Source organism: Castor canadensis, chromosome 7 (genome assembly GCF_047511655.1).
Source record: "Castor canadensis chromosome 7, mCasCan1.hap1v2, whole genome shotgun sequence".
Taxonomy (NCBI): domain Eukaryota; kingdom Metazoa; phylum Chordata; class Mammalia; order Rodentia; family Castoridae; genus Castor; species Castor canadensis.
In genome coordinates this window covers 16,840,075-16,864,485 of record NC_133392.1, presented here as the reverse complement: position 1 = coordinate 16,864,485, position 24,411 = coordinate 16,840,075, and the positions used below count along the sequence as shown (strand labels likewise).

General features: G+C 42.8%; 1 protein-coding gene across 1 annotated transcript; it reads left to right on the top strand.

The window, feature by feature from the left end:
* The first annotated feature begins 6,435 nt into the window (after nt 1-6,435).
* Nucleotides 6,436-9,479, top strand: Adrb1 (adrenoceptor beta 1). The gene has a single exon (XM_020153967.2). The coding sequence runs from the start codon at nt 6,707-6,709 to the stop codon at nt 8,111-8,113; it is 1,407 nt and encodes a 468-aa protein (XP_020009556.1). The 5' UTR covers nt 6,436-6,706; the 3' UTR covers nt 8,114-9,479.
* The last annotated feature ends 14,932 nt before the right edge of the window (nt 9,480-24,411 follow it).

Below are 24,411 nucleotides of genomic sequence, written 5' to 3'. Positions count from 1 at the left end.
TGTAATTTATATTTAGAAGTCTGCAAAGAAGGTCATTGCCCCCTTAACATTTAATTAAGGGATAATGCTCTGGAAATAAAAAAGCTATCATTGGATAAAGGTTTCCAACAGGTTTTATTGAAGGAGAGGCAAAGCTGACACATTAAGGAAAATAAATGTCATGTCAAAGGTTTGATATTTATTTTCAAAGCAAGAAGCCTGACCGCAGTGCTTATCAAAACCAAAGTCATCTTCAGACTCATCCCTCCTGAGGTGAAGGACTTGTGTGCCTCTACTTACTGGGAAGGTCTGGATGAGCATTTTTGTAGTATATAAATAATGAGTAAGTCAACTACAAAAATATCTATACAATACAAAGATGTGGGAAAACAAATGAAAGAAGATACCTGTCTGCTGTCACCCAGAGGCAAAGCAACCAGCCTCCTCCTTCCACTGGTTCCTCTTGGCAAATCCATTCAGCTGGACAGCCCAGATGCTATCTTCCAAAGCTGAAGGGAAAACACAATGTTTTCTTTTATTGTGGAGAATCTACTGCACATAACCTTTTAAGTGGTTCCTCCAGTCCACAAGAATTTATTAGGACTTACTACAAAGCCAGGACAAATAGGAGATAAAAAGCTTCAAAGGTATCATTCCTACCCTTTGGAAACCTCCAGCAAAGAGCTTAGGGGATTCTTGTCGACTGGCGGTTCTTTTTGCTATCAACTTCTCAGCTCCTTACGATATAGTTGTTTTATCTGGAACATGTTAAGACTGTTAAAATAAAACCTAGGTTTTCAATAATTAGAACAGCTTGTTGTCACCACAAGCTCTGGACTCGGGCAAACCGAAGGACGACTCTTAGCAAAATGCTTGTCACACGTAGTGATAATGTTTCTGTTGTCACTAACACTTTAAGATTTCAACTGACCCATAAACGTTTATTCTTATACCTTGGGAAAAAAACCAGATTTTTTTGAAAGCCAGTCTAAGTTTTATATTGCATGGCCTTCCTTCCCCTCCCCTACTTTAAATCATGGCACTAAATAGTTCACGTGAGGGAGCAAATTCTTTCTCTTCTGCTAATAGTCCACTTCTGAAATAGCGTAAGAGGAATTTAGTTCAGAGAATCACATAAACGAATACTACTTTTAAAAGACAGGGTATGAGCTGGGAGTATAGCTCAGTGGTTGAGTGCTTGCCTGGCACACACAAGGCCCTTGGTTCAACTCCTAGCACTATTAAAAAATAAGGTATGTACAAAGGAAGGGCACAAAGTAGAAAAAAAAAAGTCCTTAAAAAGATGATTTGCCATTGATAAGAGCACTAAAAATAGTTCCCTGTTATCCAACCTGAGTCATATTAATGCCTACAGTGAGAAAGAAAACGGCTAACTGATCAAGAGAAGTTTATCTAAGGGACTTGATCATATGAGGAAGTCTTGATACCTTTCGTAGTTTGAAATACCACAAAGATTAGATGAGACAGAATTTGATGCCTTACAAACATCATATTGCTCCTTCAAGTCACACACAATTCTAAGAGAGTAAACCATGAGTCCATTCTAAAGCTAAAGTGACTACTGAAGGTCAAACAGAAAAGTGACAAAGCCAGGACACAAGTCCAGGTCTTCTGCCTCCTGCATGAATACTTTCCAATACATCCAGATTTGGAAAAATATTATTATTGGCTCTAGCCAATAATAATGTACTTGTTAGAAATACAAGAGGAGGAGGTACAGGGGGCGGGGGAGAAGCTGTTGAGTTTTCCAAATAGTCCACACCTCCCTATGATTACTGTATACTTTCCTCTGTGCTTGTTGTGGTCATAATGGCTGGAGTTGCCTGTCCTTGTATAAGTCATGGCTACAAAACCAGTCTATGACCTTAAGTGCCAGCCCCATGCAAGCTATTCTCTGCTTAGTTAGCTCTGAGTGATCCTTGCAGTAGTTGTATTATTTTACATGAAAAGTTGTGTTTCTTTCCCCTGAAACAGCCACTTGAGCTGATGAATTAGTCCTCTGATTGGCTATAGCTTGATTTCAAATAGTTTGAGACTATTACCAGCTTAAAGGCAAATTTTGCTAATAAATTTTATATATCTTGGGGGTCTTTCTTACTGGGAAATTCCTCCTGGACCTCCTTTGGCCTACCTCCCAGCACTTGTCCAGTTAGGCTGCTACTTCTATTCTTAGCTCATTTTTCTAGAAAAGCTAACAAAAGGATGCTTGCCAGATTCATGGCCTATAACCATAGATGGGTTCTATGCCTATTAGTCACTGCTCTGTAGATCTTTAATTTGATCTAGAACTTGAAATGAGATTCAAGGCCTCAACAATTCTCCCAGGGCAGAAATGACTGCATATATAGTGTCAGAAATGAAGGCTAAGGAAAAAAGTCACCAACCTTGATCATTGATGAAGAATAGACTGACACAGGCCCTTTGGAAAGCCTCTGGCCTATGTTCTACTTTATTTATTACTGAAGAGGTATGGCATAAATTTGTGTATCTCATGAGCCTACCTTGTATTTACAAAGTATTTTGGAATACTTATATGAAAATATTAACCAGGAATATCATTTCTCATAGGTGTAAAAACAAGAATATATTAATAAATTAAATATCACACACTTATGAATCAAAGCTAAATATTAATTAATGTTAAGTAATTAGTAGTAAACCTGGAAGATGTATGAGACATTCCTGGCTCTCAGTGAGTTTATGATTTATAGGGAAAGAACAGACAAAAATATGCAAAAATTAAATGAGAACAACAGACAAGATTTCAAAGGCAATGTATCATTAATTGCCATGTGAAATGCAATTACTGAATAACTTCTAAGTTCAGAGGAAGGAGAGATCGCATCCAGAAGCGATGGGAAGGGAAGATTACCAAAGAATTAAGACTTTAGCCAGATCTCCAAGGCTGATTCCAGAGTCAAAGAAGGAGGAGAGAGACAAGAGTACACACACAACAAAGGAAAGAGGATCGATCCAGAACTTTGAGTTACAGAGACATGGAGAATTCTAGGGCATGATATTGTTGGAAAGGTCATTTTGAACTGGACTGATGAGGACTTTGAATGTCAAGTTGAGCAGTTAAGATTCCGAAGTGAAAAGCGTCTTGGTCATAGCAGCATTTTAGAAATAGTCATTTGGCTTTGATGTGTCAGATTAGAGCCAGGAGGATTAGCAGCAGTCATCAAATAGAACCCTGTGGTAAGTCCAGTGGTGGAGTGAGGGATAGGAAAGGACGTGGTCAGGGCAGGAAATTGGGGAAGGAGCCCACTTCTTCTCAAATGTGCTGATTAGCATCTATTATTGAGCTTTCTGTTGTTTTGTAAAGTATTGTCAAACCTATGGGTTCCTAACAACTGATTCACTTTAAGAGTTGCAAGTGCAGAATGAGGAATGAAGGGGTTAATTCATTTGAAATTGAACACCTGATACCTGTATAATTTGATGCTATGTTTGGATGTGATTTGTCCCCAACAGAACTCAAGTTTGTGATTTAATTGCCAATGGAAATGTACTGAGAAATGGTGCAGTTTTAAGAGGTAGTTGGGGGTCAGAGGGGCTCTGCCCTCATGAAGGGATTAGTGTAGGTACTGTGTGAGTGGGTTAGTTATATGGAGAGTGGGTCTTTACAAAGCAGGGTAACCTCTCCTGCCTTCTCTCTTCTGCACATGCTCCAGCCATGTGCTGCCACCAGCCATGTTATGACGCATCGTGAGGCCATCACCGGAGGTAGTCACCTGACATTGAACTTCCCAACTACTTGAACTGTAAGCCAAAATAAACCATACACTACCCAGTTTCAGGTATTCTGTCATAGCCACAGAAAACAGATTAAGGCAGTCGATATGTTGAACCTTTTCCTCCAAATCTGTATCTTTATCAAAGCACAAAAGGTATTAGCTAAAAAAATTTTTAAAAGGCTCCATGAAGTGTAGAAATTAAAGGAGCTCTGAGAACATCTTATTTTACCAGAAAGCTAACTCTAGTTGAAGATGGACTATTCCAAAATTATCTGTCCAGACAACGGAGGAAAGCCCCAAGAATTTCTGGGAGCCCTTTCTGCCTGCAGCTCTATGTTGGCACTCCTGTTAGAAAAACCTTCTGGTTTGAGCATTTATAACTTAATTCATTTATTCCACAGCCATCCAGACAAACTCAGAATGAAAAGGGGAAAAAGTTCCAGGAATTTTTCAAAAATTCCAGGAAATTTCAATAGTTCCAGCATGAGGGGCCCCCTGCCTGGTATGGTCCTACATATGACACGGTAAAGTTATTGGCACCCAGCTTCTTTCCCAAACCTCTACAACCAAGCATTTCTTATCGCTCACAGTGCATTTCTTATCACTCACAGAAATGCAATGTCTGTAGAGGCACTTATGATGGCTCTGGATAGAAAGCCTCTTCCCCACACTCCATACACCCCCCAGCACTCAGAACCCCTTTCTTGGGCAGCTCCATGGTAACTCCTTCCAATCCCTTGGTTATTTTAAAACTGCTCCTGACTTCCCCATCCCTCCACCCCAAAGTCCTCTGAAGGGAGGAAGGGGAAAAGAAGGGCAGAAGCAGGCTTGAAGAGATTGGAGTGACCAAGGGAGCTGTCTCCATCCTCCCACTTTTTAGGTTCCTGTTTCCTGGCTCCCCCTATTCAACCTCCCCAAGTTGGCAGAACTAAGCTGATAAGTCCAGGGCAGGGATGAATAAACAAATAAATCACTCCCCAGTTGTAACACTCTCATGGTCAAGTTTTAGGGCCTAAAGCAATTTCCTATGTTTGGATTTAGGTAAGAGAAGGTGGTTAAAACTGCTTGACTTTATGAACTTGAGAACAGGAGGGAGCTGTGCAATTGACCTGGACAGTTGTGAGAGTCAGTCTCTCTGCAAGGTGAGGATGTGAGTTTGGTCCACAGGTATGGTGTTCCTTCCAGACACTATTCTTTTTATCCCAACGCCAGAAAGATGTGTGAGCATTATATAACATGATATAATGTTACCAGGCACCTTTATGCTTACAATCAGAAGCTGTTTACTTCTCAAGGACTTAATCATAGAATTATTTTTCAGAACTGAGTTGAGGCGGTTGCCAGGACCAAATGAGAGAAGCAGCTCCCAGGGCTAGCCTGTGGGTACCCCCATATAATACACCTATGGCTAGGCTACCCATTCACTCACCATTCATTTAACAACTCTAAAAAAAAAACACTGACATAACTTTAAATGCTTTTCAGATTTAACCCCCTTGAGTATTTATATATTTTCTTCTCTCATCTCTCTAAAACTAATCCCAGAGTTTTGAGAATCTGGGAACATAGGCAAAGGAGAAAACAACCACGCAGACCAAGAAATCTGAAATGATTCATGAAGTTAACCAAAAGTGAGAGTACTTTTTGGTTTGTATTGTTCCAGTTCAGATCATAAAAACATATGAATAATGAAACACACAATGCAGGTGTTATTACTGAATGTGAAAAGTAAAATGTCCTAAGTGTGTTCCTTCTTCTAGGAGGTCATTTACTCTGGACATTAGCATTCGTTTCTCTAACCCTCTCTTATCCTGTGAACATACTTGCCTCATACTCACAAATCATTAGCTGGGGCTGGGGAGTGTGTGAGTTTCCAACTGGTCCTCAGCGTTAGCTGTTACATCGCAAACCTCCGCTTCTTTCTACATCTACTGCAATTGAGGTACAATACAGATCCGTGCAAACACAGTGCCCGGAGAGGAGAGGATCTCACAGACCGCGCGGTTTGCTCCAGCAGCCCTTCCAGCTGGAAAGTTTCCTGTAACCACGAACACCCACCTCCGATTCCCCCAAGCTGTCAGGGCGCAGGCTGTTAGGTCCCTTTTGACCAAGGACGGCTTTTACATGCACCCTGCTAGGCTGCCTGATCTGAGAACCAGTCTCGCTGCCAAACTCCTCCAACCACAGCGGACAGGCTGTCCAAGGCACTCTGACTCTTCAAGAACACCGAGGGCCCCTCCTCACTAAAGGGAGCACAGTGCTGCAGCAGAGAAGCAGGCACTGGAGGAAGAGGGGCGCAGAGGTGCGGGGGCGCAGAAGGGAGAGGCAGCGCAGGATGGAGCAGAGCGCTGGAGGCAAAGGGACGCAGGAGGGAGAGGAATGCAGGAGCTATTGGGGACCGCAGGAGGGAGCTGGGACCCAGGAGCCCGGAGCCGTAGGGGGCGCAGAGAAGAGAGCAGGAAGGGGCGCGCTTGCTGCAACCAGCAGTGCCAGGGAGGCGCTGGCTCCGCGATCTGCCTGGGACTCTCCTGAGCGACTCAATTGGGGGTGGGAGGGGATGCGGGGAGTCGGGCGGGGGGCAGAGTCGGGGGCGTGCCTTTGCGACGATTGGCTGCGAGAGCCTGACGCGCGGCCCCAGGGGTTGGCTTGGGGTGGGGGGGGTGGAGCGGGGTGGGGTGGGTGTTGGGTGCCGGAGCTGTGGACCCGGCGCGCTCAGAAACATGCTGAGGTCCCGGCGGCTCTTCCAGCAGCGGCAGCGGCTCCAGCAGCAGCGGCGGCGGCGGCGGCGGCGACAACGCTCGGCTCCGGCAGGGAAGGCGCCCGGAGCCCATGCCTTCGGCCCCGCGCAGCGGCTGCCCTGACCTGGCCGCGACCTCCCTGCGCGCGCCTCGCCGCCCCGGCTTCTGGGGTGTTCCCCAACCACGGCCCAACCCCGCCACACCCCCCGCCCCCGGCCTCCGCAGCTCGGCATGGGCGCGGGGGCGCTCGCCCTGGGCGCCTCCGAGCCCTGCAACCTGTCGTCCGCCGCGCCGCTGCCCGACGGCGCGGCTACAGCGGCGCGGCTCCTCGTTCCCGCGTCACCGCCCGCCTCGCTGCTGCCTCCGGCCAGCGAGGGCCCTGCGCCGCTGTCGCAGCAGTGGACGGCTGGCATGGGCCTGCTGATGGCGCTCATCGTGCTGCTCATCGTGGCGGGCAACGTATTGGTGATTGTGGCCATCGCCAAGACGCCACGGCTACAGACGCTCACCAACCTCTTCATCATATCCCTGGCCAGTGCTGATCTGGTCATGGGGCTGCTGGTGGTGCCCTTTGGGGCCACCATTGTGGTTTGGGGTCGCTGGGAGTATGGCTCCTTCTTCTGCGAGCTCTGGACCTCGGTAGACGTGCTGTGCGTAACGGCCAGCATTGAGACCCTGTGTGTCATCGCCCTGGACCGCTACCTCGCCATCACGTCGCCCTTCCGCTACCAGAGCCTGCTGACACGCGCGCGGGCGCGGGCCCTCGTGTGCACCGTGTGGGCCATCTCGGCCCTGGTGTCCTTCCTGCCCATCCTCATGCACTGGTGGCGGGCTGAGAGCGACGAGGCGCGCGGCTGCTACAACGACCCCAAGTGCTGCGATTTCGTCACCAACCGGGCCTACGCCATCGCCTCGTCCGTCGTCTCCTTCTACGTGCCTCTGTGCATCATGGCCTTCGTGTACCTGCGGGTGTTCCGCGAGGCCCAGAAGCAGGTGAAGAAGATCGACAGCTGCGAGCGCCGCTTCCTCGGAGGCCCAGCCCGGCAGCCCTCGCCCGCGTCCTCGCCCTCACCCGGGCCCCCGCGCCCAGCCACTGACTCGATGGCCAACGGGCGCTCCAGCAAGCGGCGACCCTCGCGCCTCGTGGCCCTGCGCGAGCAGAAAGCGCTCAAGACACTGGGCATCATCATGGGCGTGTTCACTCTCTGCTGGCTGCCCTTCTTCCTGGCCAACGTGGTGAAGGCCTTCCACCGAGACCTGGTGCCCGATCGCCTTTTCGTCTTCTTCAACTGGCTGGGCTACGCCAACTCGGCCTTCAACCCCATCATCTACTGCCGCAGCCCCGACTTCCGCAAGGCCTTCCAGCGCCTGCTCTGCTGCGCGCGCCGGGCCGCCCGCAGGCGACACGCTGCCCACCACGGTGACCGGCCGCGCGCCTCGGGCTGCCTGGCCGGAGCCGGGCCGCCACCATCGCCCGGAGCTGCCTCGGACGACGACGACGACGACGTCGGGGCCACGCCGCCCGAGCGCCTGCTGGAGCCCTGGGCTGGCTGCAACGGCGGAGCGGCGACTGCGGACAGCGACTCGAGCCTGGACGAGCCATGCCACCCGGGATTCGCCTCGGAATCCAAGGTGTAGGGGGCCAGGCTCAGGGCATGGACGCCGGGAGCCACGGTCCTCACCGCCCCAGCCGGGATACGGGCTCTGCACCCCCCGGGGGAGGAGAGCCGGCAGAGACGCCCGGGAATGGCTTCCCAGGGGAAACAGGAGATCTGTGTTTACTCAAGACGAAAGCAGGTGAACTCGAAGCCCACAAATCTCATCGGAATCATCCAAGACAAACAGAAAAGCCACGGACCGTTGCACGAAAAGGAAAGTTTGGGGAGGGGTTGAGAGAGTGGCTTGCTGATTTTTCTTGGGTTCTTTTATGTTTGTGATTCGGCCTTCTTTTGTGTGTGCTTGTGATGCCTCTTTACACATTTTTTTTCTAGGTGGGTTTTGACACTTTCTGCGAGGACCCGAGTGGAAATTGAGTGGGTAGGGAAGGGAGACAAAAAAAATCTATCAGCTTGGCACCTACCCCATTCCCGGGAGCAGGAACAGTCATCCAGAGAGAGAGAGAGAGAGAGAGAGAGAGAAATGGCAGTTTGTTAGGATGTTTCCTTTTGCTTTTCAGAGAAATCGCATTTTAATTCCTGAGTAATGATTTCTCCTGTTCTTAAAGCAAAGGGGGAGAATGGATGAAAAAAAAATCTCGTTTCAAGAACCGTTAAGCTATTCTTGGAACAAGCTTCACCTTGCTTTCCTTCTGTAGGGCCTACCCTTGACCCCTGCGCCTCGGTGGTCCGGCTGAGGGTTTTCTACCTCACACTGTGCACATTGCACAGCAAGCTAGAAAGACTTGTTTATATTAAACAGCTTATTTATGTATCAATATTAGTTGGAAGGACCAGGCGCTGAGTCTCTCTCTGTGACATGTGACTCTGTCAGTTGAAGACAGGACAGAAAAAGAAAAAAGGAAACAGTTCAGATTACTGCACATGTGAGTAAAAACAAAAAAAACAAGACAAATAAAACAGAAGTGGTTCAAAAATGCCATTTTGCACAGTGTTAGGAATTGTGAAGTCCGTGGGAGATGTTACTTGCACAGAAACAATGAAATATTTTTAATGGGGTGGGAGGTGTGGGCAGATCTTAAGAACTGAAATAAAATTCAAATTCGACTTCTATTGTCTATTACATTATTGAGCTAATGATTTATTGGGAAATTACCTTTTTATACTTTTATCATGGTACTGTAACTATCCATATATAAATATAATTATCTTACGAATTTTATTATTTTTTTTATGTCCAAGTGCCCACGTGAATCTGCTGGTAAAATTTAGCACTTGTGCGTCAATTCTGTTGCCTCTTGTGTGTTTTACCAAGTATTTATACTCTGGTGCAACTGACTACTGTGTGAGGAATTGGTCCATGTGCAATAAATACCAATGAAGCACAATGAGGATTATGCGCTGTGTGTCTGTAAAGGGTCAGTGATAATGAAAAAGACAGTTTACTGTATCCAAAATAGAGACTGGATTGCTCAAAGAGCTCTTTTAATAGCTTTTCATAACTCAATAATACAGCAAAATGCATCTAGACCAAATAAGGCACTCACCTACTGAGAGCTGCAGATTTGCTCTAAATTCTCACAGCCGGAATTCAAGGTATTCCAGACTACTTGTAGGCGCTTTCAAGATCCCATCTGCTACACTTGGCTTAAGAAGTGACATTTGGGATTTTGTGTCTTCTGGAAAAAGAGAGAAGAGAGAGGGAGAGAGGGTGGCAGAACCAGGTAACTCGCTGGACCTTTGTAAGGAAACACAGGAATGAAGACTGACAATTCAACAATCAGTTGCCTACATAAATGCGGTAAGTGACTTCTTCAGCTTATCTTTGTTTTCCAATCAAAAATCACAGTCTACAGATGATCAGTGTGTGCAGATTTCTCCAGCAACTGCTTTTTAGGTGAAAAAATACTTTCACAGTTAAGTTAAAAACTTAACAAAAGGGCTTCTGAAATAAATATTTCTCATGTGTAAGTAAATAGCTCATTTTTGGCAGAAGTTGTGGGTGGGCAGGTCAAGTTAAAACCAAATGTGAAATAAGTTAACGTCCTAACAAAATTACAACACCCAATGAATAAGGTATTTTTCAACACATTAGTTTCTGAGGAGAGTCTAGTGAAATTCCATCCTGAGATTCATTATATATTCTCTGAATTACATGTATTTAATGTGTTTAAACAGGATTTTCATTTCCTGACGGTAAAGAAGTCACAAAGTGAAGAATATAAAGTACTTGCTTGGGCTCCACTCTAACAGGGACCGATGATTCTCTTCTAGGGAGAGTCAGGACTGGTCATCTTTTTGCACGCTGGCCTGGCCTAAAAAGCCCAGGAGACAGGTTAATGATGTCGGTGCTCTGGATGGAGCCCAGCAGAAGTTGGTGTGAATAGCATCAATTTCAAGGCACCAAAGCTTTCAAAAAGATAAGTATTTAAACTTATTTTGGAGATTATAAACCCCATCTCTGGATGAAATATCACTAATATTTCCCTAGGAATCAAGGTGCATTACTATTTTCTCCTGCTGCACTTGAGTATGTAAGATACATTCCATTAGGGGTTTTGCCCCTTCACTTTAAACTAAGATTTAATATCTGGAAAACGCTGAAATACCAGCTTAATGCTTCATTTTTCTGGTTTCCTGATTATTTGCTTATTTTGTCTAGAACAGTCTTCACATTTAAATAAAAAGAATATTCCCAGCCTAAAACATGCATCCAGTCCCATTAAACATCACGAACATCAAAATGCTTTCAACTTTAAAAACAAATTGTATAATTTACTTACAGGACAGGTTTAGCCTCTTTGGTGGATTAGAGGAAGTCACTGTAATCTTGGGACCAATTTAGGAAATGGAACCAGATTTTTGTGTGATCCCCTGGGTTCATTACAAGGATTCAGAACCAGACTTTGTCAGTGATTCTGAATTACCCATGAAAATACTTTTTGTTGGTTTGGAGGAAGACAGCCTTTGATATAAAATAAGAAATGTCTCAAAGCTATGGCAGTGAGAGGAGGAAGTGCCAATCCTGTGTAATCTGGTGACAAGGCACTACAGAAGTGGCAAGAGGAGAGAGCAAAAAGTACACAAAAGTCATGCTTGCCCATGGATTTGTGTATATCAAAGTACCAGAGGCATAAACCTTAAAAATCAAAGCAATGAACTAAAATGTAATCGAGATTCGTTGATTTGCTGTGTTGGAAATTACGTTTAGGTTGGACACTGTAAAGTTCTCTAATATGTAGCAATCACAATTTTCTAGGATATAGAAATTCTCCCTCCACTGTAGACGTGTGTAACTGGCATAGCATACAGCCATATCGCCTGGACCCTTGGTGAACTTCTCAATGTAGGACCTTGCCAAGAGAGTTTATTTATTTTTTTTTTTTGTTCCATGCTTTCTTTGGAACTGGAATTATTAATGACTTCTAAGTGGCTATTGTGAAATCTTTCCTTGTTAAGCACATTTTCCTAACTTATTTTAATTTCACATTTTGTTGCGTGTGCTGGCTTCCTCTGACGATATGTAAAATTGCCAGGCGGAAATTCTGCACCCAAAGTACCTAAGTAATATTCACATTTAAGTTTTTAGCAAGAGCTCCTATGGAACAGTCTAACAATTTATGCTATAACTTTGACTGCTAGTTGTGAAAGATTTATTTTTTTCAGTGACTTTAACAAAACTGGACCCATTTGTTCTTTTGAAGGAAAAAAAAAAAACTTTACCAGTAATTCAAATTAAACCCACTGGCACAGATGATGTAGTCTCATTTGTACTTTTCTGGCATAATGTACTGAGAAATACTAATTCTTTTGACTCTCTGCCAGTTTTCTACTAATCAAAATGGAGAAGATATTCACTGTTTGGATTATACCTAAAAATAGTTGGGCAGCAGTCACATAGCAAATGGAATTAAATTAATTTCTTTTTCTGCCCCTTCACACACACCCTCGACGTTATTTAAATTTCCATCTAAAATATTGCTTCTGAATCTCATAATTTTTGATTCACTGTGTCCCAAATAACATTGTTACAACCCAATGATTTTGAAGCTAGCTCCACTGAGCAACTTTCCAGGCGACACCTCTGCCCCTGAAACATCCACCTTTTTCCTGCTCTCATTTAAACAGACTCTGCCACAGAACCCCTCTAATGTAATCATAGAGGTAGTACTACTGTAAATAGGTACGTTGTGGATTAATTTACTGCATCAGTAGTCTTTTTAACCTTTCATGGGAGAAGAGAGATAGTTTCAGACTCAATCAGATTTGGTCATTAGGCTGCAAAACCCAGCAGCCCTGAGAAGCTCACGCTGGGCTGATCACGACAGCATGGTCTTTGCAGTCATGCTAGCAACACACAATAAAGCATTGGAAATAACTGCCTTTACACGTCACCTTCACTAGGACATTGGGCACACATCACATTTCCACCGGTTCTTGACTTGGAGCCACCATATATATGCACCAGCCCCTTTTGTGAGCAGTTCTTGAACAAGCTGGAAACATCTAGTTCTATATAAATTGTCTTCCTAGCAGCATTAATTTCTCACGAGCAGTTTCCTCGAGCTCTGATTTTCAGTGTCTCTCCGCACACAAATTCTTTTTTCCTCTCTCTTCTCCATGTTCCCTCGCTCATAGCTGTTAATTAGGACTAGCAAGATCACACTGTTTTCTTCCTATTTGTGACAAAACTTACCTCTGATGCATTTTAAATGTCAAGTTTGGATTTCTTCCTGAGAATTTCAGTATCGCTCCTAATATGGCAACACCAAGCAGAAAAAAAATATGTAAATTATTGTTTGTACTTTTCCTATCATAGTTCTTCATGATGGGTTTAAGATTTGGGGCAACCTTAACAGGCTTTACTTTTCTGGCACTGTCCTGTCTTTAACATAGGACCTTGTCAGTCTGGTACCCTGGTTTCAAAGAGTGATGCTAATCCTTTTACCTTCAATTATTTGTAAATTAAAGTAGTTTCACTAGTTATTACTAGCTGAGCTGATTTTTGGGAGCTCTGGATGCTTTCAAAAGAGAGGAAAACATGTTTATGCAGATGCCTCACTTTGGTCACTCTGGCTTCTTCTGTAACTGTAATTCCTTCTGTGCCCAGTGACCTTGGGAAAGTCAGTCCGTTTATTTGTGAATCAGATTCACACCCCACAAAGCCTGATCTATAGGCTTTACTTGTAAATCCTTCTTGATGCTGCTTTGAGTTGTCTGCTTTGCAAAGTTTATCCTTTCCAATACTTCCTCCTGACCTTTTTTTCCCTTTCCTAGCAACGCTACCCACAGAAATCCCTGGTTTTTTAAGTGAAAAAGAACAGCTAAGAAAAGCAATACATGTATATTACCCCATGCATTCAAATAAATAGTCATTCATTTTCTATTGCACTTAAAATTTTGCAGAAACCACAACTGAGTAAAATAATCTTCTTCCCAAACATCAGATTAAAAAACCTGTTTGCTATGTGTTGTGCAAAAGTGGTTGTTTGATTCTTTTTCCCACATCAACTTTGAGAAAAGTAAGTCAATTTGGAAAGTTATTCAACTCTGCAATTTTGCATTGAATTGTAAAAGCTAAGATCTAGATTGTTCTCTTTTCTTGGACTAGCAATTCAGAGATGTTTTGTGTTGAAAGCCACAGGAGTTTGTATTTTTGCTTACCTTTCTTTTGTGGCTCACAGGGGATCGGGTTTCTTTGTTCCCAACTTAATAAACAGAGGCAAATCTACAGGAACTTTTCTGACTAAAAATATCTGTTGTGTTAACTACAGGAACTCACCTGCAATCTTGAGGTCCTTGTTTAAAATGCCTTTAAAAAGTAAGCATTAATCGAAGTTCCAATTACATTTTCTGCACCATGAAGATTTTTTTTAAAGCCATTGCAGGCAACATTTTAGTAAGAAGGTCTCTTTAAAGAATTCATTGTGTTTATGATTCTGTGAAACCCTGAAATGATGCTTTCTCCCCTTTTCTTAAAATGGGCATACCTAAGTAAAACTAAGTCACTCAGAAAAATTCCAGACTGTGGCATGAGCAGAATCTTGATATACAGGGGTAGACAGTACCCCTGTCCTCATGCGGGGTTACACTTAGATCAGTGCAGACTCTTGAGGCTGGAGATTCAGTTTGGTATTTACAAACTTGGGCTACCATATAGTAACTGCCCCAAGCAGCAAGTTTCCTTAAAAGCAGCCCCAAATCCTTTGTGGAGTTTTGACTCATGGTAGATCCCAGCGGCATCTGAAAATTGATGACTGAGTCACCATTCTGTTTACCAGTCCTTCCAGTGATGTAGACGAAGAACAGGTATACCCGCCTCCTCCACTTTCCATTTGCTCTTATAAGCAACTTCACATCCTCTGATACTTTCTGTTGTTCGATTGGGAATCATCTCTAGTTATAACGACCCCTCCTAGCTAGAGACAAGAACAAACACAAGGTGGTACAAAATGTGGAGTTCTGTACGCATTACCATGTTGTCCTTCCTGGAATTGTGCTGGTAATTTGTTGATATCAACAAAGCCACAAAACTTTGAAGACCAGAAAAAGAACTGTACAAAGTGAAAAAGTGTTAAGTGAAAATTAATACATCTTCACTGTCCTGCAGAAAGCATCCTTCAAACACAGGCTGAAACAGGCAATTCCCAAAGGACACGTGTGTACACGTCTCCTCAAATCTTAGTGGTATCATACCTGGAAGAACACAGCCATCTTTTCACATTAGATGTGCTCAGAAAACACCTGGCGAGCCTAACTGTTACGGCATTCCTGTGAATGACCTGTGACTCAGTTTCCATCACTTCCCAAAAGCATGGAGCTTGGACTAAGCCTTTAACACATGGGCTTTTGGGAGACACCTGAGTTCCAAACCACAGCAAAGACAAACTAGAACTGTGCACTCCAAGAAGATGTGATATAAGTGGGTCCAGATGTTCACTACTTGGCATAACAGGCAGTTTCTCAAGAAAGGTGCCAAGCCTCAAATTGCAACACACAGGACAGTTTCTGCTGGTATCACAAGAAATAATGACACTGTGATCCAATTTTTTTTTTGGGGGGGATGGGACTGGGCTTTGAATTCAGGGCTTCACACTTACAAAGCAGGCATTCTACAGCTTGAGCCTCACCTCCAGTCCATTTTTCTCTGGTTAATTTGGAGATGGGGGTCTCGTAAACTATTTGTCCAGCCTGGCCTCCAACTGTGATCCTCCTGTTCTCAGCATCCCAAGTAGCTAGGATTATAGGTGTTAGCCACCCTGCAAATCTTCTTTTTTAATAAATTAATGTCTAGAAGTGGCAATGCCACAAGCCTTTGCCCAAGCAACATAAATTCAGTGAGTGAGAGATATATTGTATGAAAACATACATCCTTTTTCTTGAAAAATAGGTGTCCACCAGATTTATTAAATTAGGGCTACACATTCTAAGTCAGTTATCAATGTGCAAAATGCTAGATTTATCAGTCACTTAATGTATTCCATCCTAAATGGGTTCTGCCCTTTCTAACTGTGAGGTGCACAGCTATTTTCCTACAGGAAAAAAGACCCTGTCCCAAGCACAAGTAGTCTCTCTGGACCCCAACAGTCAACATGGCTGAGAGAACTAGATTCCCATTCACTAATGCACATCTTTCTGTTTTAAATGTTATTTCTGCATGTCTATACTGTAGGAAATTTCAATATATCACTTCAAATATATTTGGAGGAAACAAACATCACAGCCCTCTCTAAGTTTGAGTGTCCCTCAGGTTTTTTTTTTACTCAGATTCTATCATCTTCCCTCTCAACCTTTCAACATGAGAGAGAGAGAGAGAGAGAGAGAGAGAAGAGAGAGAGAGCAAGCGTTTGTGGAATCTTTAGCTATTCTGCTGTTCCAAGGGAAATTACATTTATTAAAATGTCTTTTTTTTTTTGGTGGTACTAGGGTTTGAACTCAGGACCTCAGGACCTTGTGCTTGCTAGGCATACACTCTACCACTTGAGCCATGCCCCTAACCCTTTTTGCTTTAGCTGTTTTTCAGATAGGATCTCCTGTGACCCTCCTACCTATGCCTCCTATTAGCTGGGATTACTGGCATGTTCCACCATGCCCGGCCTCAAACTGCCTTTTGACAAAACATTAAGACTGTCATTCTTTTTTTCTGTATAGTGTATGTACATGTGTCCTCAGTAATGAAGAATTCAAGAAATAGCATATTCTTATTTTTTTATTCGTGTATGTTAATTGTATAAAGTAATGGCTTTCATTATGGCATTTTCACAATACACATATACTTTATGATATTTACCTCCTCTGTTACCCTCTCATCTCCCTCTCCCCCTCCCTTCTTTTTCTACATCCCTATTAGTCCATTTTTAACTTTCGTGCCATTTTTTTCCCTCTAAATTCCACTTATGAGAGAAAACACTCGATATTTGTGAGTCTGGCTTATTTCACTTCATCCCATCCATTTCTCCTGCAAACAACATCATTTCATCCTCCTTTATGGATGAATAAAATTCCATTCTTTGTTTATATCACATTTCCTTTTGCCACTCATACATTGATAGGCACCTAGGCTGATTCCATACTTGGCATTGTGAATACTGCTGAGATAAACATGGGTGTGCAGGTGTCTCTAGAGTAAGCTGACTATGATTCTTTTGGGTGTATACCCAGGAGTGGTAGAGCTGGATCATATGGTAGTCCAAATCAGATTTTTTTTCTATTACCTCACCAAGGTGGTTGTTTGCAAGACACCCAGTGTGGAGAGTCGTACCAGGAGGGCGGGGGTAATACAGGGGCTGGCTGAAGAGACCTTCATGGGGGCATGACCTTGGGACATTTACAAGTTTTCTGCTTCAAACATTCAAACCTATTTGGTATGAATGCATTCCTCTGCATCAGTTCCTGAGGTTGATATATAAAATCAGAAAGCCACTTTAATAATTTACACTAAAGCTGTCACCCTCCATCACAATGCCTGCTACATACACTTGAACCTGATCTCTACCCAGGGATGATAATAATAGTGAAGCTCTTACCAAGCACGGGGTCAGAACGAAATGCTGCTTGCAAAGATTTACCAGTGCACCCCTTTCTACCATGGCCTGGAATGCTGCAAGTCCTCTGGCTTTGAAACCAAAACTCCCTACTCTCCTGGACGTGGCTCAAATGGACAATGCTAGCATTTGACTCTGTGTTTCTCCTTTCTCTGTCACCAATAGCCATGTGCCCTCTCTCACTCCACCCCATTCCCAATAGGCACGTTCTTCCTTTGTAGACATTAAGATGCCTCTGCAGGTCATGGTCAAATCTTGTTGACCTGACAGTCCCTTTACGAGAGCCTCATATCTCTGCTCTCATCCATTATTTCTGAGTTAATGGAGGCCTGGGCCTCCCCTACAACTCTGAGAAAGAAGTACAGTTCCTATAGAAAAGCTCCTGGTTCTGTTTCTACATTATGGGAACCAGGGATTTGACTGTTAATCTTGCTAACTGAAAAAACATTATTTCCATTTTATTCAATGTCATGGTCCTTTTCCTGAAATGCATTAAACATATGTCTAGCCAGCATTCAAATCTTTCTTTCTCTGATTTGCATATCAGATGAGCTTGAACTCTGAGTTACATTTTCCATCCACACAGCAGGAGCAGCTTAGCTAACTGTGCCTCTGAAAATGACACACTCTTACAGGGTCATCTTGGGCTGGAACTCTGGCCAGATGCCTGACAGCAGAATGGTGTCTACTGAGAAGAGAAGAACCATGCCCTTTGTGGCAGCACTGAGGAATTGTGTTCAACTTTACACATCTCAGATTATAATTAGAGAGCAAAGTTTGAAATTTGTGGCACAAAAGATGATTACACACTTGGACTTTTGTTTCCAAGCAATGTAATTATATGTTATCATTTTGCTTCATTGCAAATCAATTTTTAATCATGAATAAAATAAATGACTTTGCCCACTATGCATTGTGCCCTATAGAATATAGAACAAGATTGACAGTTTTCAAAATCAGGCAGGTACTCTTCATTGCTCTTTATTTTTGTTTATGTATATATGCATTTATTTATGTCTATTATTTAATTGACAATGATTGTGTATATTCATGGGACAAGGTGTGATATACATGTTACACTGTGCTATGATTAAGTCAGGCTAATTAGTATGTCACATTACATACTTGTTCTTTCTTTGTGGTGAGAACACTTAAAATCTACTTTTTTAGGAACTTTTGAAATTTGTAATACATTATTATTATCCATGAGACTGTGCTATGCAGATCACCAGAACTTATTCCTCCCTTTTAACTGAAAATTTGTACTTTTTGACCAGTATCTTCCCTCTCCTTGTCCAGCCTCTTTCCCCACCCCTAGTCCTTGGCCACCACCATTCTAGTCTGCACTCTGTGAGTTGGTCTTTTTTGACCTCTTATAAGCAGCTACTCTTGCTTATGTTGCTTCTCCCTGGGCTTTTGAAGCATTAGCAGAGACAAAGTAAATAAGTGCTTTTTAAAGCACATCTATCAAAAATCAGAAGCAACTGTCTGTCCAGTTTGGAAAGCTGAGAAAATATTTTATTCCTTTTTTAAGAGTGACCATTCAAACTTACAAAACTCATACATTGAAAATATCAAAGATAATGTAACACACACGCACACACATACACACACACCCCTTTTTAGACAAAATACATGGATTTATCCAAGGTCCTGTGGGGCCAGATGTGTTTTGGAATTTGGACTTTTAAAAAAAATTTTACAAAGCTAATACAGTAATCCTAGATATTACATGACATCCTATACAGGGTCCAGGTCAGTGTTCTATAATCAAACATTAATGTCACTACCGTGAAATGTATGATTATTCCTACTAGACGGATAAATGACTATAAATAGCCCCATGCCAGCTCAAGTCAGATTTTGCTGCCCAATGAGTTCAAGTAAGGTCACATTAGCTGCCAAGGGAGTTGTGGAAAAACTCCCCTCCAAGCTTTCTGGATCTGGGAGTTTGGAATATGAAATCACAGACCTTCGTGATGGAATGTCCCTTTATAGCATGTCATCTACTCATTAGGGATGATAATGAAATGTATTTAAACCTACCAAATACATTATGTCAATTAATTTGCAAGTAACATCTTTCAATAAATGCTTAAAATGAAGACTCTACACAGTTATTTAAACAGAGATTTTGAAATAACTAAGGCTGCATTCTATTAGTGAACGTTAATAGCCATAGGCATGGTAGTGATTGCTTGGCGATGGTTTTGGGAAATAACCAATAGAAATCAATGTATTATAGAGCCAATCTTCTATTTGACAGAGACAACCTATCTGGTAAGAAAATATCCTTGTCTAATACAGCAGAGATGATTCCACAGAATCTCAGAATGGAAGAGATCTTTAAAGAGCACTGTAGAAGTTCAACCACCCTTCACAGCAAAGAGCCTTCTTATCCTTGAGTCACCTATCCCTCCAAGTTCATGAAAGAAGAAAAGGCTATGATCTTCACCCCAGAAAGATGCACACACATCTACATGTGAAAGGTATCACAATCATTTTCAAGAGATCACTAAACATTACTACCTCAAATGTTTGCAAAGAAAGCAAGTGCTTTAAAATTTCACAGCAACCTCAGTACTGCAGAGAGCTTTTTTATTTTAAGCTGCCTCGTAAATTGACTGTGGTCATATGCCTCGGTAGCTTCTGTGACATTTATCTCAACTTATGATTTTCTGTGCAATATTTATAAGATAAATATTTTTGAACTCATGTGATCATTTGTCTTACCGTAAAGGTTGAAAAAGGAAAACTCGTGATTTTTTTCTTTTTTTAGTTTTTCTTTTTGTATTTCTACATCTCATATCATCCAAAACCCAAAGGTGGAAAAATCCTCTAAAGAAAAGCATAAAATTTCCTATTAGTAGATGTACTAAGCATCAATTTTCTATTTGACGTTAACTGGGAAAGGAAATGATGAAGTAAATTTACTAAGTGTTGGGCTGTCACTGGAAAAAAAGATTTCTATTAGTCTGTCATCAAATCATGATTTACATTTGACAGTATTAGGCTCACAATTTCTTTTCTTTGACGTTTTGAGGAGTCTGGTAGAAGAGGATTCTGGGTATGTTGAAGTGCACACTTCCTTCTGCGCTCTTATCTGAGCTATTCATGAAAAGCATCCTTTTCAGTCTAAGTGTCTGAAAGAGGCTCATCTTGGCAGATCCTCAGGAGGGCGTGAACTCTGTGCCCACATTTCAAAGACTGACTTGTCTTTGCTGGAGAAGTTAAGTGAGCAATGGCACCCTCCAGCCCTGGGCAGGAACCCTCCCAGACAAACTCTTTCCATTCAGTCTGGAAAAATTGAACATTAAACTGGATGACATCTGGAATCTCTACCTGACACTTGGCTTCATCCAACAGCCTGCCATGTTGTCTTTATGTACATACAAGGGCTGGGCAAGGAGAAGGCAGGTAGGCTAGACACAAAGCCCAAGTGGCCCCTTGCCCATCAAGCAATATTCCTCATCAGGGTCTGCACCAGGCTGTGGCCGTGTCAGCCCCGAGCGGGGACAGTGATGGACAGCTCCTCCCGAGGTCAAGTGGCTGAGGGATGTGGAAGGTTTCCCCTCCCATTGTTCACTTTGAGGACCACTTCTTCCCTGCTGTCAGTAGAAGGAAAACTCTCAGGCATAATAATTAACGCACTTGACTGCCTCCCTTGCTGTATTTTAAGTCAAAAATGAGCATTACAGAGACCAAATCAGATCCAACCTGGAATATAGGATGCTAAGCCAAAGAAGCCAGACTCCAAAGGCCACACAGTGTATGATTTCACTTATGTGGAAAACCATCCCATTGCTTGATGATGGGCATATGTCCTGTGAACTGTGTCTTTGTGTGATTTCATGGTTGTGTGAACATCATAAGTATAATTACACAAACTAAGATGGCTATGACATTGTCATCTTATGGGGCCACTGCAGTATGTTTGATCTGTCACTGATCAGAGCATCATTAGGCAACACATGAATGTATCCCTGAACAGGAAAATTCAGAGATGGAAGGTAGGCAAGTGGTTGTTGCCAGGAGCTGGGAGGCAGAAGAATGGAGACAATTGTTTTGTGGGCATGGGGTTTCTTTTGGGGATGATAAAATGTTGTGAAACCAGATAGTGGTGATAATTACACAAGTTTTGAATGTACAAAACATCACCAAACTATGCACTTCACAATGGTTAAAATGTTTATCCCAATATTAAAAATCCGAGAGCCCTTTTCTACTATATTTGTAATTTATTTAGATAAATAAAGTCATATAAAACAAAAAGATAGTTTAACAAAGGAATCAGAAGGGAAGAAAGATTCTATAGCTTAAGCAAGTTAAATTTGTTTTTAGCAGAGTTTAAAGCAAGCAAGGCAGAAGCTCAGCGTTCAGGAGCCATTGTGAGTCCCTCTGTTTACAGACAAGGAAGTTAAGGTTTCCGCGGTAACGTGGTCTTGGAAAGCAGACATCTAGATGTGAATCTGGTTCTACCAGGTCTATCAGCCATGTGACTTTGTTTCTCTGAGACTCAGTTTCCACACCAATAAAATGGGACTGAAAATATGTAATGCTGTACTCTTCAAAACATCACCAGCCCACTTGACACAGCAAACCAAACTATAAGAACAAACACCATTCTTAAAAAGTCCTGTCAGTGGCTCAGAAGGGGGAAGTGCAAAGAGCTATTTATAGGGCTTTGGAGTGTGGGCACAAATGATTCAAGGTGGAACTGATGAAACGGGGTAGTCTTTGTTATGTAATATTGCAGGATTGCTGAGCAGAGCAGCACAAGGGTCTCGCAGCATTTTTTTTTTTTTGTGGTATAAGGATTGAACCCAGTACCTCATGTATGCGAGGCAAGTGTTTGAAACAAGTCTTGACAAGTAAACTGTTGCTCGAATGGCAAGCTGTTTGCCTGTCTCAGATAAATTACTCTGCAGGAATTTCCCGAAGCAAACTGACGGTTATTTATTGGTTTATAGTCTTAACTCTGCAAAGGGAAGGGCTCCTGGAACAAACAAGTCTTGTTAATACAGGAGGTCTCTGTTCAAGTCCGGAGTTCTGCTATGTTTGGTATAGGAGCACCGAGTTCCCAGAGATGCTATGGTCATTTATATTAAGCACAAAGCCCAGGAATACAATAAATCCTTCATTTTCTCCCAGTCTCACTATCATTCCTGCTGGATAGTGGATCTTAGTCAGAACTAGAACCAAGTCTTCTACCTTACAGACCAGCACCCTTCCCTACCACCTGCTGTGGGACTGGATTTCCCTTCTGGCATCAACAAATTCAACTATAATAAAAACTCCAGTCTTTTCACCACTCTGAAGGAAGCGCCATTCTTTTGTTTCCAGGTATTTCATTTGTCCCTTATCTTCTGATGGGACCTGGGAGAGATTCCCAGGATGCCAAGAGGTCAGCTTTTCCTGTGGAGCCCTGAATCTGACCTGCTCAGAGGACAATGTGGGATCCCACACAATGAGCTTGTCACAAGGAAACTACAGACAGATTTTCAGGACCAAAAGATGTCATGTTGTTTAAATAGATTGCCCAAGTCTAGTCTGATGGTCCAAACATGATCAGATCTAAGTTCTCATTCTTGGCTTTTGGCCTCTTCTCCTTTCTTGTGACTTCCAACACCCTGGTGTGCAGTGCTGGTAAAACAGGCAGCCACTCCCTTTCAGACTGATTTGCTGTTTAGGAGTCAAGTGCAGCAATATTTGTTTCTGTTTCAGTATTTACTTATATATACTGAGTAGTTTTCTGACTTACAGAATTATGCATGTCCATATGGCAGGTTAGATGCATGTCATGAGTGTATCAAGCGTGATTTGGCTCCTGAACTAGGGGTTGGGACCTGCATGGGTTCCAATGTCTTCTGCCTCCAGTGAGTTCTGAGTAATTTTATATCTGGTAACTGCAGTGTTGAATGTGTAAACACTGGTTTACAATTCGGCTGGTTGAATCAGGTCACTGCCAAGGTCTCTTCCTAGTTCTGATGAATGTTAACTATGCTACTTTTCACCACTCGTGTGTTCTTGAAAGTTCAGACTCTTGTTGAAATACAATCACTTTCTAAAAGATTTTTACAGAAATTAAGTTAATAAATTAATTTGTTCTTAAATGGCTATGTTAATGGTTCTGTCAAGAACCATTTATTCAGCTCCAACTAGAATCCAAGAGCTACAATAGGCAATGAAAACACCGAGTTACCAGTCCTGGCTCTAGGGAGCTGAAGGCCTGGAGGAGAAAGTTACCAATGTAAGTCTCTAATTCAATTATGCCAGATTTACCTGTAGAACCCCAAAGAGGGAGCAGGTTCTAGAACTGGCTGGGGCTGTCAGAGAAAGCACCACCCAGCAGGAATGGATAACCTTGAACTTGGATGATGAGTATTTTCACCAGGATGAAAAGGGCATTTCCAGCAGGAGTGAGCAGCTTTCAAAGGCATGGAAGCTAGAAAGAGCCAGATGGATTTGGAAGACAGCAAGAAAATTTGCATGGCTGGAGCATAAAGCTGCCAGGCTACCATGCAATGGGAAAAGATTCCTGATAAATCTTAGGCTTCATTCTTTAGAGAAAAGCATCCCTGAAAATTTTAAGGTAAAGAATAATCAAGTCAGCTTCGAGTTTTATCACTCACACTGCACAATAAGAGGGAGAGTGGACTTGTGAGGGAAAAAAGTGGTGAAAGAAACATCAGTTGAGAGAGCCCAGGTGCTGAGAGAAGACCGTGAATTATGAAATGGAAGACAGGCCTACCGACAGGATTCTTGGGAGGAAACCCACAGTGAGCAGAATATGTGGTTTGAGGCTTTTGAGTCTGGCATGGACCTGTAGGGAAAGAAATCCACTGAGCAGCTAGGAAAATACATTTGTGGCTCAGGGTAGGGCTAGACACAGAGATGAAGGACTTGTTGGCTTACCTCTAAAGAGAAGTCAAAAGTGAAAACTTTCTAATACTACTAACAAGAGCGTGTGAAAAATAATGCCGGAGAGAGGACAAATGGTGGGGAAGGCTGTTTTCCCAAATGACTATTTCTTATATCTTCAAGGATCAATATTTCTTCTTTATAACCAATTCAAATGTTATATAACAACAGATAGGAAAATATAAATTCCAACGTTATTATTACTATTTGTGGTTCTGGGGATCAAACTCAGGGCCATGTTAGGCTGGCATTCTACCACTAGGCTACATTCCCAGCTCCAGACTCTATTATTATTAAATATGTGTATGTGTGTGTGTACACAGCTCCTTCCTCATTCCAGGGAAAGATGGAAGAT